This window comes from Vombatus ursinus, unplaced genomic scaffold, assembly GCF_900497805.2.
Source record: "Vombatus ursinus unplaced genomic scaffold, bare-nosed wombat genome assembly UNPS02014959.1, whole genome shotgun sequence".
Classification (NCBI taxonomy): Eukaryota; Metazoa; Chordata; class Mammalia; order Diprotodontia; family Vombatidae; genus Vombatus; species Vombatus ursinus.
The window spans coordinates 8585393-8599582 of NW_020954737.1; the positions used below are offsets into that span (position 1 = coordinate 8585393).

General features: G+C 40.1%; 1 protein-coding gene across 3 annotated transcripts; it reads right to left on the reverse strand.

Moving 5' to 3' along the window:
• Positions 1 to 491: 491 nt before the first annotated feature.
• On the reverse strand, positions 492 to 13891 carry WDR53 (WD repeat domain 53). 3 transcript variants are annotated; one of them, XM_027845257.1, is made up of 4 exons: positions 13715 to 13880; positions 9614 to 9668; positions 7299 to 7794; positions 492 to 1663 (listed from the first exon to the last, which is right to left on the reverse strand). In XM_027845257.1, exons 3-4 carry the CDS (start codon positions 7776 to 7778, stop codon positions 1031 to 1033), a joined length of 1113 nt encoding a protein of 370 aa, XP_027701058.1. In that variant the 5' UTR covers positions 7779 to 7794; positions 9614 to 9668; positions 13715 to 13880; the 3' UTR covers positions 492 to 1030. The 3 variants fall into 3 exon arrangements, with proteins under 3 accessions (XP_027701058.1, XP_027701059.1, XP_027701057.1); XM_027845258.1 differs by lacking the exon at positions 9614 to 9668 and having other exon boundaries at positions 13789 to 13891; XM_027845256.1 differs by lacking the exon at positions 9614 to 9668 and having other exon boundaries at positions 13715 to 13879.
• Positions 13892 to 14190: the final 299 nt, after the last annotated feature.

Genomic DNA, 14190 nt, shown 5'->3' on the forward strand with positions numbered 1-14190 from the left:
GCACTGGGGCCTGGAGTCAGGAAGACTCATCTTCCTGAGTTCAAATTTGGCCTCACACACTTACCAGTTTCTGACCCTGGAGAAGTCATTTAACTTCATTTGCTTCAGTTCCCTCACCTGTAAAATGATCTGGAGAAGGAAATGGCAAACTGCTCTAGTATCTTTGCCAAGAAAACCCCAAATGGAGTCACAAAGAGCAGGGCATGACTGAACAACAAAGCTAATCATGTCATTTATTTCAGACAGAGACCTATAGGGTTTTTTTTTTGGCTGTTAGTGAACAGTCTCTATTTTGTCTAAGTCATATGACCTTGTAAGTAACTTCAGATGGGCAACATAAAAACTGTGGGACCCAATCCTAATTATATCATTAACTTGCTTCCATGAACTCAGACTGGGCACACACTCCTTTTCCTTAAATATTCCTACAATCTTGAGAGTGGAGTGCATGTCCACAGTTGTTATTTAAATGAAGAGTAAGGGATTTTGCATTCTTCAGTCAATTAAGTGTTTATTAAAGTATCTCCATTCTAGGCATTATGCTTGGTTCTTAATAAATAAAAAGCATTAAGGGATGCATGTGTCAAGCACTGTGCTAAGTACTGAGAAGAAAATACATAAAAAAAGAGAAGACTCTGCCCTTAAGGAGCTTACATTCTAAGAGGGGAATAGAACACATAAAAGAGAGTGGTGGTTAGGAGGGGGTAAATTTGGTTTGGAAATACGCAGGGATGGGGAGTGGAGCCATAGGGCACTGACATATCCTTTCAGGTATGTAGTGCTTATTTGATTATTGTTCCCAGAAAAGGGTGGGGGTAGGGGAGGCACCTCATGAAAATGGTAGCAGAGTGTGTTGGGTTTGGGTTGGGTTCGATATGGAGAGTCTTCATCAATCAGGAGTGCAAGGCCCCAGGTGGGGAACTTCAGGGCTATCTGGGGTCAGAAGCAGAGGGTGGAGTGAAATGTTTCAAAATACTGAAGAACCAATGATGACAAATTCTTCTACCTGAAATGGATTTCTTTACTGAATTTAGAAGCCACTTAGGGGATACACAGATATGGAACTGCTCTGATCAGCAATAAGTATCTTTCCAGACCCCTTCATCTTGCTATATGAGAGCCAGTTCACTTTGTCCCCATGTTCAAGAGTCAGCTTTGGTAAGAAGTCAGTACATGGTGGTGGTTCATTTGTTTCTAAAACATTTTCCTTTTCTTTTGGTTTGGGATAGGTTGGAGTTTTAGGCTTTTTCCTGTAGGTGAATTTTACAGGATTCCTCTGTTTTCTCTCAACTTTGCTGCTCACATCCCATAACTTCACCTTCCCATCATTCCCTCCACTAAGCAGCAAATAGGAATCTGGAAGAAAGTACACCTGTGAAACCCCCAGTGTGTGGCCCTTAAATCCTAGTTCCTGTTCACAGGTGACCCCCAATACTCTAAAAATTCGGATTTTACCATCTTCAGCACCACAACTGAAAACACGCCCACAAGATGCCACGGAGAGAGAGTGAGCTAGGGCAGGATTAGAGAGCTGACTGGATGCCTGTTCTGGTTCTCCTATCTTGACTGTTTCTTCTTCCTGTTCCTCTTCCTGTTTGTCTTCCTGTTCCTGTAAGTTTACCATCCAGAGTGGCCGAGCTTTCTGTAGGTTCCACAGCATTACCTTCAAATAAAAGTCAAAAGTCATGTATAGTAACAACTCACATTTTTAATAGTCCTTTAGGGTTTGCAAGGGGTTTTCCTCCCAACAACCGTAAGAGGTATGCAGTACAACTATTATCCTATTTTGTGGGTGAGAAAATTAGCTCTAAGAAGTTCAATGACTGGTCTGTGAGCACAGACTTCCTGCCTTCAATGTTAGCCTGCTACATGTCATTCTTCTTCACGCAACAGACAGTTCTAGACATTTTGCTCAGCAATCAAACTTAGTTATTTAGTCTACTTAAATCAACATGCATATCTGACTAGAATTTGAGGATGCTAGCAGATCCCATTGAGATAATTGAGAGGAGGGAGGGAGGGAGGAAGAGAGAGAGAGACAGACAGACAACAGAGTTCTGGGAGTGGCAGCACCCCCAGACCACTAGTCCTCACAGTCTATGGAAGCAAGTCCTGTGGAGAAAGGCTAGTCATCTGTACCATTCAACTGCCCCTCTCAGGGCAGGCAAGCCAGGCAAAGCTGAAGCAGCAAGACACCCTGATAGGAAGCAGTATGTGCCAAGCAAGTCAAATCACCCCCACCCCCACCCCCACCATGATCTGCATCTCCTCTCAGACCCTCATGGAGGGTCCAGTACTCTGAAACCAAGAGCCTTGGGAACCCAGTGTCCTCAGCCATCATCCTGGTAAGATGAAGTCTAGCAACTGCTCCTGCAAGGTGCCTTAGCTACTGGAGACCCAGAAAAGAAAGTTCTTGCCATCAAAGTCCTTGGCACTGTCAAATGGTTCCATATCAGAAACTGATATGATTTTATCAATGAAAATGACATTAAAAAAGAAGTATTACTATCTGCTTTGTGGCTGTCCCCAAGGACCATGAAGCCTTTCTATCTGACTTCCAGCCTGAACCCTCCCCATGTGTTGTCTCTCCTAGTCATTAAAATGTGAGCTCCTTGACAGCAGGTCCTGTCTTTCACTTCTTTTTTGTGCCCCCAGTTCTTAGGGCTTTGCACATAGCTATGCTTCATTCATTCGATCTAAGGATTAAAAAACTTGACCACTACCACATAAGCCAGTGTGATGGCCCTCTGACGAGAACACTGGGATACTTAATGGATCCAATAGCTTAACAACATGCGTACTTCCTGCACCAGTGTAGACTACACTGTCCATAACTTTTTGTAAATCTTCCACAAATGATCCACACAATATACACTGGGGGCTTTCCTCTTTTAATTAGAATTTAGTTAAAACCCCCATGGCAAACTATGTATAATGTTCCAAGGAGAGAATCTGAATGATTTCCAATTACTGATCCCAGTAATATTTTAGCCTCCCAAAGAATATTCTCAGGTAACATTTCTTCAAAATTATTGTAATGGCATCATAAAAAGGTCTTTCAATCTTACCTTTGCACCTTTGCTATGGTTACCTTCCATACTCTGTATGTATCTTGTATAAATCCATTTATGTACATGTTGTTTACTCCTTTAGGATGTAAGATCCTTTAGGGCAGGGACTGTTTAATTTTTCATTACTTAGCACAGAGCCTGGTATATAATAAGTGCTTAATAAATACTTGATTGATCTCCAGGTAAAATCTGGCATTGTGTACCTTACTAACATGGACACTAGGTTATGCTGAGAATAGACAATTATTCAAATAATCATGGTCTTGGACAATCTTGTTGTAGTTTGGTTTTTCTAGCCTAGTCTTTTACAGGCTGTTTTTTCCCCTAGTCACCTAACCTCCTCCCTTTTTCCTTCCCTCAGTCTGACAATTTCTACACTTGGATCAATCTGGGCTGGATAGATCTAGTTTCCTACTTGGTTGGCAATTTCTTGACTGTGACCTCAGTAGAAGAAAACACCTGGACCCTTTTCTGCAATAAATATCCTTGAGGGGCTCTGATCTGGGAGTTGCCATGACTCAGAGCTGTTTCGATCAGCCATGACACCCAACCTGAACTAGGAGCTTCCCAAAATCATGGACTGAGAGTTTTTTTAGAACACTGTCATTTCCTTACTGCTATAGCCTGAAGACCAATGTGCCTGAGGCTTCCTGATGGTATCTCTGGTTGGGTCTCCCTGCTTTTTCCCAAGATGACTTTATAAATGTTAAAACTAAAATCTAGAAAACCAATTTAGGCCCATTTAAAAATAAAGTTACTAAGCTTTTGGCAAGAATTTTGCATTTGAATAATTTATTTTCTCTCCTCTGTCTAAAAGTGAAAACATATCAAGATTGTTCCCCCCTCCTCAAACAGGGTGAAGTACTGTTAAAGTTTTATTCTAAAAATTTAATATTTTTCTGTGAATTACACTGGACAGCTAGATATACATGCCTTTGTTTTCTGAGTCAAAAATGAACCACTGGATAAATGGGTTTGATGCTATTAGCAATGTGATTTTATAACTCAAAAGGTCTTTCACCACATTAAGGCCATTTTCATAAACATTCTCAAAAGAGTCGTGACATCTAGTAGCTACCAAATATGTCTCCTAAACTTGTGCTTCTGCTTGCAAGGCATTATTCTGAAAACTCACTTAGGTGGAGACTGTTCCATTTTATAAATAGCAGGCAATCATGAAGCAGAAACACACTGAGATCAAAGAAATATCAAGGAATCTAAAATAAGAGATTAAACACTGAAATTAAATGAGGTCAAAGTAATTGAGAAGTAAAAGAAAATTCTGAAACTAAACTGCTGAAAAGCATTTGAATATAACCAAGATCTTTTCAACACTACCCAGGTTCCTACATTATTTTTTATATTTGCTTCCCCAACGTCCAGACTACTTCTTCCCCTTATCAGACACTCTTTACCCACAAATCATTTTCAACTGCTTGATCAAATTCATGCTTCCCTCAAATCACTCAAATGTGTTCTCAGGAGTCTCAGATACCTTCAACAATAGTTGGCTTGAAACTCAAGTCATTACCAATTATTCTGGATTCTCAAACCATTCCTGCCTTACCTGAACACTCCTTTCTTTCTCTGCCACATTCTTTAACACCCCCCAAATGTTGAAAAGTTGGCACCTTCAAATTCCTGGGCAAACCATTCAGCCATATTTGTCAGTATCTGAAACTAGGACATGGGACTTTTTTTGGGAGGGGGGCTGAAAATAGGGAGACAATACAAAAACAGAGTATCTTTGGTAAAGATGAAAACAATTTAGGGAGTTTTAGGGCTGGGGCAGGTAGATACAAAGGGAGGGAAAAATGACAAAAGAGCAGACTGGGTACTTAAGAAAAGTAGATTTCTGGGTAAGACCTTTGGCAGATAGCAGATTAGTACCCTTCACAAGTAGGTTGCTAAGTTGTTAACACCTCTAGTGATGTGAAGTTTGCCTATAGTAGGCAAGGAACACAAGATATGCTTTCCCGTCCCCTCCCCCAAATCTACTTCCCCTACATATCCTATCATTCAGAGATTCATTTCAGTTAAACATGTTCCCTTCTAAAGTATAAACACTTTCTGTAAAGGATAAGCCTCTCTGACACCAGTTCTACCATAAGAACCACTGAGTGAAGAATTCTCTCTCACCCACGTCTGCTCTATGAGGTTATCTTTTTCCAGACATATCCACTTCTATAATAAAGGTTTATACAAGTAAGAGAGAAGAAAAACACTCGAAATTTCAGTTATAGAGATATTTGGTATTTCCAAGCTTTCAAGGATTTTAATAAATCCCACTTTGGTCTTAAAATCTCCTTGCCCTTTTCAGTGAATTCTTAATACATCTCTCGGGCAATGCAAATCAAAAGCTATGTATAGTTATATCTTGTTATAATTTCTTTTTGGTAAGAGACAAAGATGTATAAATTTGCAAAAATACTGTTGGTGCCATTGGTTAAAGACTCTCAGGAAAGAAAAATATAGAAATCTATCTGGTAAGAACTTCCTGCCATTTACCATTCTTATCTAACTTTTAAAAATCTTTCCTGAAGATAAGGCATTTTGTTAATTTAGTCTGCTTGGGAATTACGTGATTTCTATATCTCACCCTACAAGACATACTCTTGCCCAATTGTCTGGCTTTTCAGACACTGATGTGGTCAAACTCATGGCTTGAATGAAAACTTCAGGAGAGTGTCTTTTAGCAGTTCAACCATATAAGTCCCTAAATAGAGAGCTACTAAACCCATCTTTTAGCTGCATGGCCTATATTCTAGCTATTTTCAGGTCTGAACCTCTATACTACCTGTAGTGGCAGAGCACTGAGCAACTAGAGAAAGCTCAACGTGTACAGTAGAGGTAGAGAGTTTAAGGTTACAAGGGTGCCAACGTGATAAAACGTGTACAGAGTTTTGCAAATTTTAAAAGCACTTTATGATTGTTAGGTGTTACTATTATTATTATTATTCTTAGTCATCATCTTTCTAAAATGAGGAGGGATAGTCCAGAATGGCTGGGAGAACTAGTAGAGAGAGGCTAAAAAGAATCGCCAGTGTTCATGCTTAGGTAAATACCTAGCTTTGGTAGTATAGGAAGTCCTTCTGCATGAGTATATAGGCTATTTTTTCACCAATAGCAATGAACAATGTATGAAGTTCATAAAAGTCTTGAATAAAACTCAAGGAGTTTAAAGGTAATCACAGAGATAACAGACCATATAAAAACCACCAGAATCAGAGCTGAAGGGACTTAATTCACAGAATTAAGAGTCGGAAGGAACCTTAGAGGTCATCTAGTCCAGTGGTGTCAAACTCAAATAGAAAAGAATTCCTGCAGGCTGAATACTGACTTAGAAGACCACAAATCAACACTCTCTATACTGTATTGCATTTTTATTTAAGTTGTTAAATGTTTCCCAATTCCATTTTAACCTAGTTAGGCATGGGCCTCGAGTTTGACACCTCTGATCTAGTCCAATCTCCCACCCTGTCTGAAAATCTCTTCTATGGAATCCCTGATAAACTGGGTCATAAAGCCTTTACTTAAACATCTCCAGGAGTGGGCATCACATGACTGTCCATTACACAGCTAGAGTAGTCAAGGTTCTTTCTTTACTGAATTAAAATCTACTTTCTTGTGACTTTCATCTATTGTTGCTACTATAGAGTGTCAGGAAATAGGTACATTCTTTCTTTTGTGTGACAGTTTTTCAAATATTTGAAGATAATCATCATATCTCCCTCAGCAACCTCTTCTCCAGGTTCATCATCTCCGTTTTTTTTGCATGAGATTATTTTTAAACTCTCAATATTCTGGTTATCCTTCTCTAGGATATCCTTCTCTAGGATGTTCTTTAGTTTTTCAGCGTAATTCTTAAAAAGTGGTGCCCGGGACCAAACACAATACTCTAGCTGTACACTAACAAATTATAGTGGAATTATCATTTTTCATAATTCTATAGTGAAACATGGGGCAAGAAATAAGTGATTCAGCCCACTTCTAGCTCCTGGTTCCTTGGGTTACAAAGTAATGCTGTTTTCAGTCCTCTTTCCCACTGGCACAAAGTCAAACAATTAAATCCTTACATCTGAGGGGAGGGAAAGTCCATAGTTCATAAATAGGTAAGGAAAGTTGAAGTAGGGTAGAACAGAAAGATCTTTAGCTCAAATCGCTAATTTGATGTGGTAAGTAATAACTGGTTTAGCAATTACCCATGTACTGATTTGCAAAAATCACCTGCATGTCTAGTCCACATGACAATAGGCTCTGAGGTCTGTGAGGCCGAAAAGCAACAGAAGAACAGATGTTTGAATGTTTCCTCAGGGATCGGCTAACCCGTTTGTTGACCAAGTCTAAGATTTTGATCGTTCCAGAGTCATCTGCAGAAGCTAGGAGGTTTTCTGTTTCATTCAATGAAAGACAATTGACTTCCTCTTCATTCACGTGGAAATCCTCAGTCGAACCTGTGAAGGATCTGACATCCAGAATGCTAATAATTTCACCATGTGATGCATACAGTTTATTAGGACAGGTAGGAGAAAATCTGACACAGGTAACATCATCAAACCCTTGGAATTCTATCTGTCCTACTTGATTCCCTTCTGGGCTCCAAATGATGAGGTCACCTTCCTCTCCTCCTGAAGCCACCAGCCCTTCTTTATTTGCATCCAAGCAGAGAACAGAAGAATAATGTCCACCAGTCCATTTGACTGCCATGATAGTTCAGAAGAGTCTATGAAGTAAAAAAAAAATAGAAATCTAACATTTTCTTTTAAGAACTTAATTGTAGTAGACAAATACAACATTGTAGTATCTAATTCAAATGTTAAAAAAAAGCAGCAAATAGTTTAAAAAGCTAAACTTAACATAATCAGATGAAATTTGAGACAGAAGCATCTGAATAAGTTGGACAAAAACCAACTCACTTATATTTCTTTACTTTTGTATTGTGCTTTATGTTTTTCAAAATGTTTTGCATAGATTACCTCATCTAATCTGCAAAACAACACAGTGAGGTAGATAGTCAGGTCCTTTCCTTATTTTACAAATGAAGCAAATGGAATAAAGACACAGAGATACTAAGTGACTTCTTCAACTGTTATGTAGCTAAACAGCACTGGATTGGAAGTCAAGAGAGTTACAACTCTGGCTTGGCCACTTATTACTTATGTACTTTTGGGCATCTCATAAAGCTCTCTATGCCTCAGTTTCTTCAGGTTTCTTCCAACTCTAAAAGCAATGATATTAAGTGACAGAGCCAGGATTAGAATACAGGTCTCCTTTTTACTTTACCATGTTACTTTACCTAAATGATATAGTCTAACGATCTACAGAGTTCCCAAAAGTCCAACTTTTTTTTTGCTTTTTTGGTGAGGCACTCGGGTTAAGTGACGTGCTCAGTCACACAGCTAGTCAGTGTCAAGTGTCTGAGGCTGGACCTCTATCCATTTCACCACCTTGTTGCCCCAAGTGTTAACTTTTCAGGGTGTGTTGGTTACCTAGACTTGATCTTATAAGTAAGCAAGTCAATTAGGATCAGGGACCAAGTGACCCCCCTTTAGTGTAGCTTGGAATATTACACTGCCAAATATTATTGGAATATTACATTGCCAAAGTTATTCTTGCTTTAAGGTAACACATATGAATTTAATCTAGGGTCAGAACTGAATCCCTAATGTTGTTTTGTAAACTTAACACAAGATGAACTAAAATTTGTGAATCTGGAAGCAATCAGAAAAGGATGATTTTAGAATCATAGGATGTTAGATCTGGAAGGGCCCTAATCAGAGTAGTGCAATGGAAAGATCTACACAGTTGGTGGAATAAAGAATAAATTGAAAAGAGAAAAATCAGGAAGTTTATTACAAAACTCTAGTTCAGAAGAGTTGAGGGCCTGATTAACAGTTGTTATAATAGAAGCTGAAAGGAGGGTACAACTGTGAAATACATTGTAGAGGTTGAAATAACAGGACTTATCAACTAACTGAATGTGTGGGGATGCTGGAAGTTAAATTATCAAAGCAAGCTTAAAATAACAACCCCAGTTCTTTTCTACATAATCAAATGAAGCAATTTTTACAAAGTCAACAAAGTTAAAAAAAAATAAGAGCAGCAAAACAGCAAGTTATTATTGGGAGGAGACACTGACCAACTTGGGATTGAAGCAAATAAAACCAAGGAAAACCCAGGAAATAAAATGATTTAGAGGGAAAAAAAACAAAGAATTCCAGTGCTTTGATTTTTGGTGCCAAATATTCAAAGAGAGGTATAGCTAAGAAATCCTCTGCCAAGAACCAGAGAAACTGCCCAAATAAATACTTTTAGCAGTTAATCGAAGTTCTCTTTCAGATCTTTTCCTTAGTATAGACTATACCACCCATAAGATTAAGTCAATTTTTTTTCTAGGTATAAATTTGCAAGAATCACCAAAAAGTTCATTCAAGTTATAGTTCCGTCTACACTCAGAAGTGAGAAGTTGTATGGCATCATGGCTAGAATAACAAATGGACTTGGAGTCAGACCTTGTTTCATCTTCTACCTCAGACACTTACTAGCTATGTGATCATAGGCAAGTCAATGAACATCTCAGAGCCTCAGTTTCTTCACCTGTAGAAAGGGGATAATATAACAACGAGTTGTGGGAAACACATTTGCAAATCTTAAGTACTTTATAAAAGTGGGTTGTTATTGCTATAAATCTCGAAGACCATTAAAAACAGCAGCCACTTTTACCCTGCTTTGATAATTTTTGTTGTTGTTCAGTCGTTTCGGTTGTCTGACTCTTTGTGACCCCATTTGGGGTTTTCTTGGCAAAGATATTGGAGTGGTTTGCCATTTCCTTCCCCAGCTCATTTTACAGATAAAGGAACCAAGGCAAACAGGGTTAAGTGACTTACCCAGGGTCACAGAACTAGTGTCTGAAGTCAGATGTGAACTCAGGAAGATTTATCTTCCTGACTCTAGGGGAGACACTCTATCCACTGTTCGACCTGGCTACCCACTTTGATAATTTAGCCTTTATATGTAAGTGGTTTGCTTGCACTTATTCATATACATTGACTAGGTTGCCTGTGTAGGTCCTATATCCCCAATTAGATTTTAAATTCATCTAGAGTATGGACAGATCTTTTATCAGTGTTTCACAAGGAATGTACTTAAGAAATGTTTGCTAAATATAATTCCAGTTCTTTTGAATCTCCCTCATAGTGGGCCTGAGTAATGCTGACTAGCTAACAAAGAATGTTAGGAATTTATTTTATAAGTTAGGAAATGGAAAACCAGAGAGGTTATATGATTTGCCTAAGGTCACAAAGGCATGATGTAGAGAAGAGAGTGCTGTATCTGGAATCAGAGCATATGGGTACAAATCCTGGCTTTTCTACATGTTCCCTGAGTGACCTTGGGCAAGGCCTTTGTGCACAAGTTTCCTCATTTATAAAATGAGCAAGTAGGTCTAGATCCCTTCGAAGGTCCTTTCCAGTTTCATGTCTATGGACACTGTTGTACTTGAGGAGTTAGGAATATCTGGTTTTAAATTCTGTTTCTGACACCTAATAGTTGTGACCCTTAGCAGGTCATTGAATATCTCTCAGTCTCAGTTTCATCTATAAGATGATTATAACAGGATTGGTGTGAGGATTAAACTAGCTAACATATATAAAGGGTTTATAAACATTAAATCGACATCAATGTGCACTATTATTATACTATTAAGTGGGATTTGGTCCTAGGTCTTCTGATGCCAAATCCAGCACACTTTCTATTATTCTATGTTGCCTAAAATCAAGTCTTCTCTAAAAAGGATCAACTTAAGTTTTGAAGCTGCAGTTTTTAATGATCCATTTTATTTTATTTTATTTTTAGGCAATTGGGATTAAGTGACTTGCCCAGGGTCACACAGCTAGTGTCAAGTGTTTGGTCTGAGGCCAGATTTGAACTCAGGTCCTCCTGAGGGCTGGTGCTCTATCCAATGCCCCACCTAGCTGCCCCTTTAATGATCCATTTTAGAAAGTTAATAAGTTGACATTTTAGTTTTAACAAAACGTCCTAACCAAAACCAAATGAACTTCTTGTAAATACTTCCTGATAGGAACAAGTAATAGTAATTTGGTGCCCTAAGATGAGGCCATTTAGTGACAGCCTTCTTTAAACTTTCAGTTCTAGAAGAAAAACAGGTTTTACAGCTAATTCTGTGAATCATAGGGGTGAGGTTAACTGCCCACTCAAGCTAGTCAGAAAAATAAAGTGGGGACCTACAACGGGGTGTGTCAAGTTAGCAGCAAATTCACTGCCAAGGCAAGACATGCTTGAATTTCCATTTCCACACTCATTATGGGTGTGATGGGGTGATGGGAACCTAGACCCTGAGTTTTCCCATACATTTCATCAACCCAGTCCCTGGATCTTCAATAATCCTTTTAACAGCCCTTTCACTGTGGCACTCCACAACTTAACTCCTTTCATTGTCAGCAATTGGCTCACCCCAGGCTATTTACCACACCTAATCCCATCCAGATCTTCTCAGTCTTCTGGTATGTAAGTATCAGTTTTATCTCTACCAAACAGCAGACTCACTAGGAACTCTGGCTCCCCATAGTCCATAGGATAACAGATTTATTAGAAATCTGCCAGCCATGCTGGTGTTACAATAAAACTCGCTACTCTGACTGAAAGAAGACTTGAGTGGTCGAATTCTTTTGAGGCAGACCCCTCTATACATACCTTATGTTTGAGGGCTCCCCACACCCCAAACTGCAACATATGCATCTAAATTTATTGGTCAATCAGTATTTACTAGACAGAGGATTATTCTGGACCAATAATTTACCTCTGGATCCCTTAAATTTGTTTTCAGTAGAATCAAGGGGAATTATTAGAGTTTGCCAAACACTCAAATGCCAACCTCCACCAACATTAATAAACTAGTCAGAATCGGGGAAGAAATAGTGGGAAGAGAAAGCTTACCAGAATGTCTTGTACACTAGGACTCAATAAATGTTTGCTTACTGAATTAAATCAGATATTGACAACGTTTCAGAAATGAGGTGCCACCATGATGATTCCTGTTCTTGTCTCATAGTGGAAAAGGATTTCTGAGAATGGGGCAACCTTCCACCCAGTTCCTCACACTTCCAATGGTTAAATTCTCTTGTAAAGTGGGAAAAAGTTGTCTCTGGCATTACTTCCCTTCTTACCCCTTGGGAGAAAACACTTTCCTTAGTACTTCCCTCCTATATCAAGATTAACAGTCAATGTTGAAAAAAAATTCAAACAATTCCTCACAGGGTTAAAAATATTAGAAACAGCTTACCCCTTAACACTTGAGATCCAGTCACACAGGCAATGGGAGTTTTGAATGGTGTTGGAGAAGAAATAGTTTTATTATGGATTCTGGTCATTTCTCTGTAAGATAATTCTGTGCTCAGTGTGCTAATGGGGACCTTCAGGTTGTTGGGTTCATTTGAGCCCTTAGGGAATTCTGCTAAAAATGGGAGGTAATGCCAAAGACCAATATTCACTACTTTAAGCTTTACCACAGAAAAGAATCTATCTCAGAGGTGGTCGATTCCTGCATTAAATTAACATTAGAATACTTTCCTTAGTATAGGTACACAATCACTGGAGTATATAATGTAGGAAGAAAAGAGGAAATTCTCCATGTGGCACTCAAGCACTGGTCAATCCTTTGCTAGTAGTGCTCCTTAATTTAGTCTTATCTAGAGAAAGGGTGAAAAAGGAACTGGTCTATAGGACCCAAAATGATCACAATGGCTTTATCAAGAAAAATAAAGAGAACTAGGGTTATTTAATGGAGGAGAGGGGAAAGAAAGAAGAACTAAATAGAATAATATTCAAAGACTGCATATTAAATTCTACTTAAGCAAAGAAGCTGCAGGTCCCCTCCCCCAGGATTAGAGATAATATTATTATAATTATAGTATTCTATATGGGTTAAGTAGATACTATATACAAATACACACAATAGATACTATATGCAAACATAGTATCTGTTATAACCTATACAGGATACTATAATCATATTAAAAACGCACCAGGAATTTCTAGAATTTTTTATCTATAAGGGTTATGAGGTATTTAACTGGCCAATAAAAGGAGCTTTCATAGTGTAAAAATTCTTTAATAACTACGGTGGCCTAAAGAAAGAGTAATAAGACTAGTTTTTTTTCTCCCCAGATTCTTTGCAGGCCAAGCCAAATCATCTAAATGTATTTCTTAGCATGTGTCTATGTCGTTCTTTATACTGCAAAAAACTTTAAAAAGCCCAATAAATAGTATTCCTTCAAAGCCCACGAAATGAGTCTCGAGTAGGGGCCAATTCACCCACAGGGAAACCAACTAAGCTCTAAGATCCTTCCAGCACCAAGTACGATCCCACTTATTACGATCTCGGGGAATCTTTTGGTCAAACAACCGTGCCTTGTACGGGCCCGGCCTCGGCCTTCACCTAGGACAGAGAAGAGGTCGGTCTGTGGGCGGCGGGGCCCGGGCCCAGGCCCAGGCCCAGCCGGCTCCCAGGGCAGGTAGCCCTGGACTTAGAAGAAATAATCCCCGACAACAAAAGCAGCAGCTTGTAGAGCCAGCGAAGCCAGAAGCCCCTGAGGCGGGGAGCCCCGAGCAGCCCAAGCCTTTACCTGTCCGAACACCTGTCCCTCCCGGCGCCTGCTGATGATCTCATGGCCCAGCGCTGAATCCTCGATCGACTTACCAGGGATGGGCTCGCTGTCTGTTGTCTCTGGAACAGTCACATCCGGGTCCAAAAGGACTATCGGAGGAGCGACGTGCTCGCCTCGTGCCCTCAACCGGCATGGCGGAGCCGCAGGCGTCCCGCTGGGCGGCCGTGCGGACGGTTTCTGCGCTTGCGCCCAGCCTGGAGGAGCCGGAGAGAAGGCGCGGGGAGAGGGAAGGAAGGGGAGTGACGTGACCACTGAGGCGACCGCGCGGACGCAGCGGCCCTTGCCCATAGTGGGGCGGAGCCGGCGGACGCCCCAGTGCGGGCGGGGGTGGGGGCGGGGGTTCTGCGCGGCGGTTGGTGGGGCCGGAGAGGGAGCCGCTCCTGCCTCCGAGCCGGATTCGGCCTCTGGGGCAGAGACGGCGGGAGGCGGTCGTG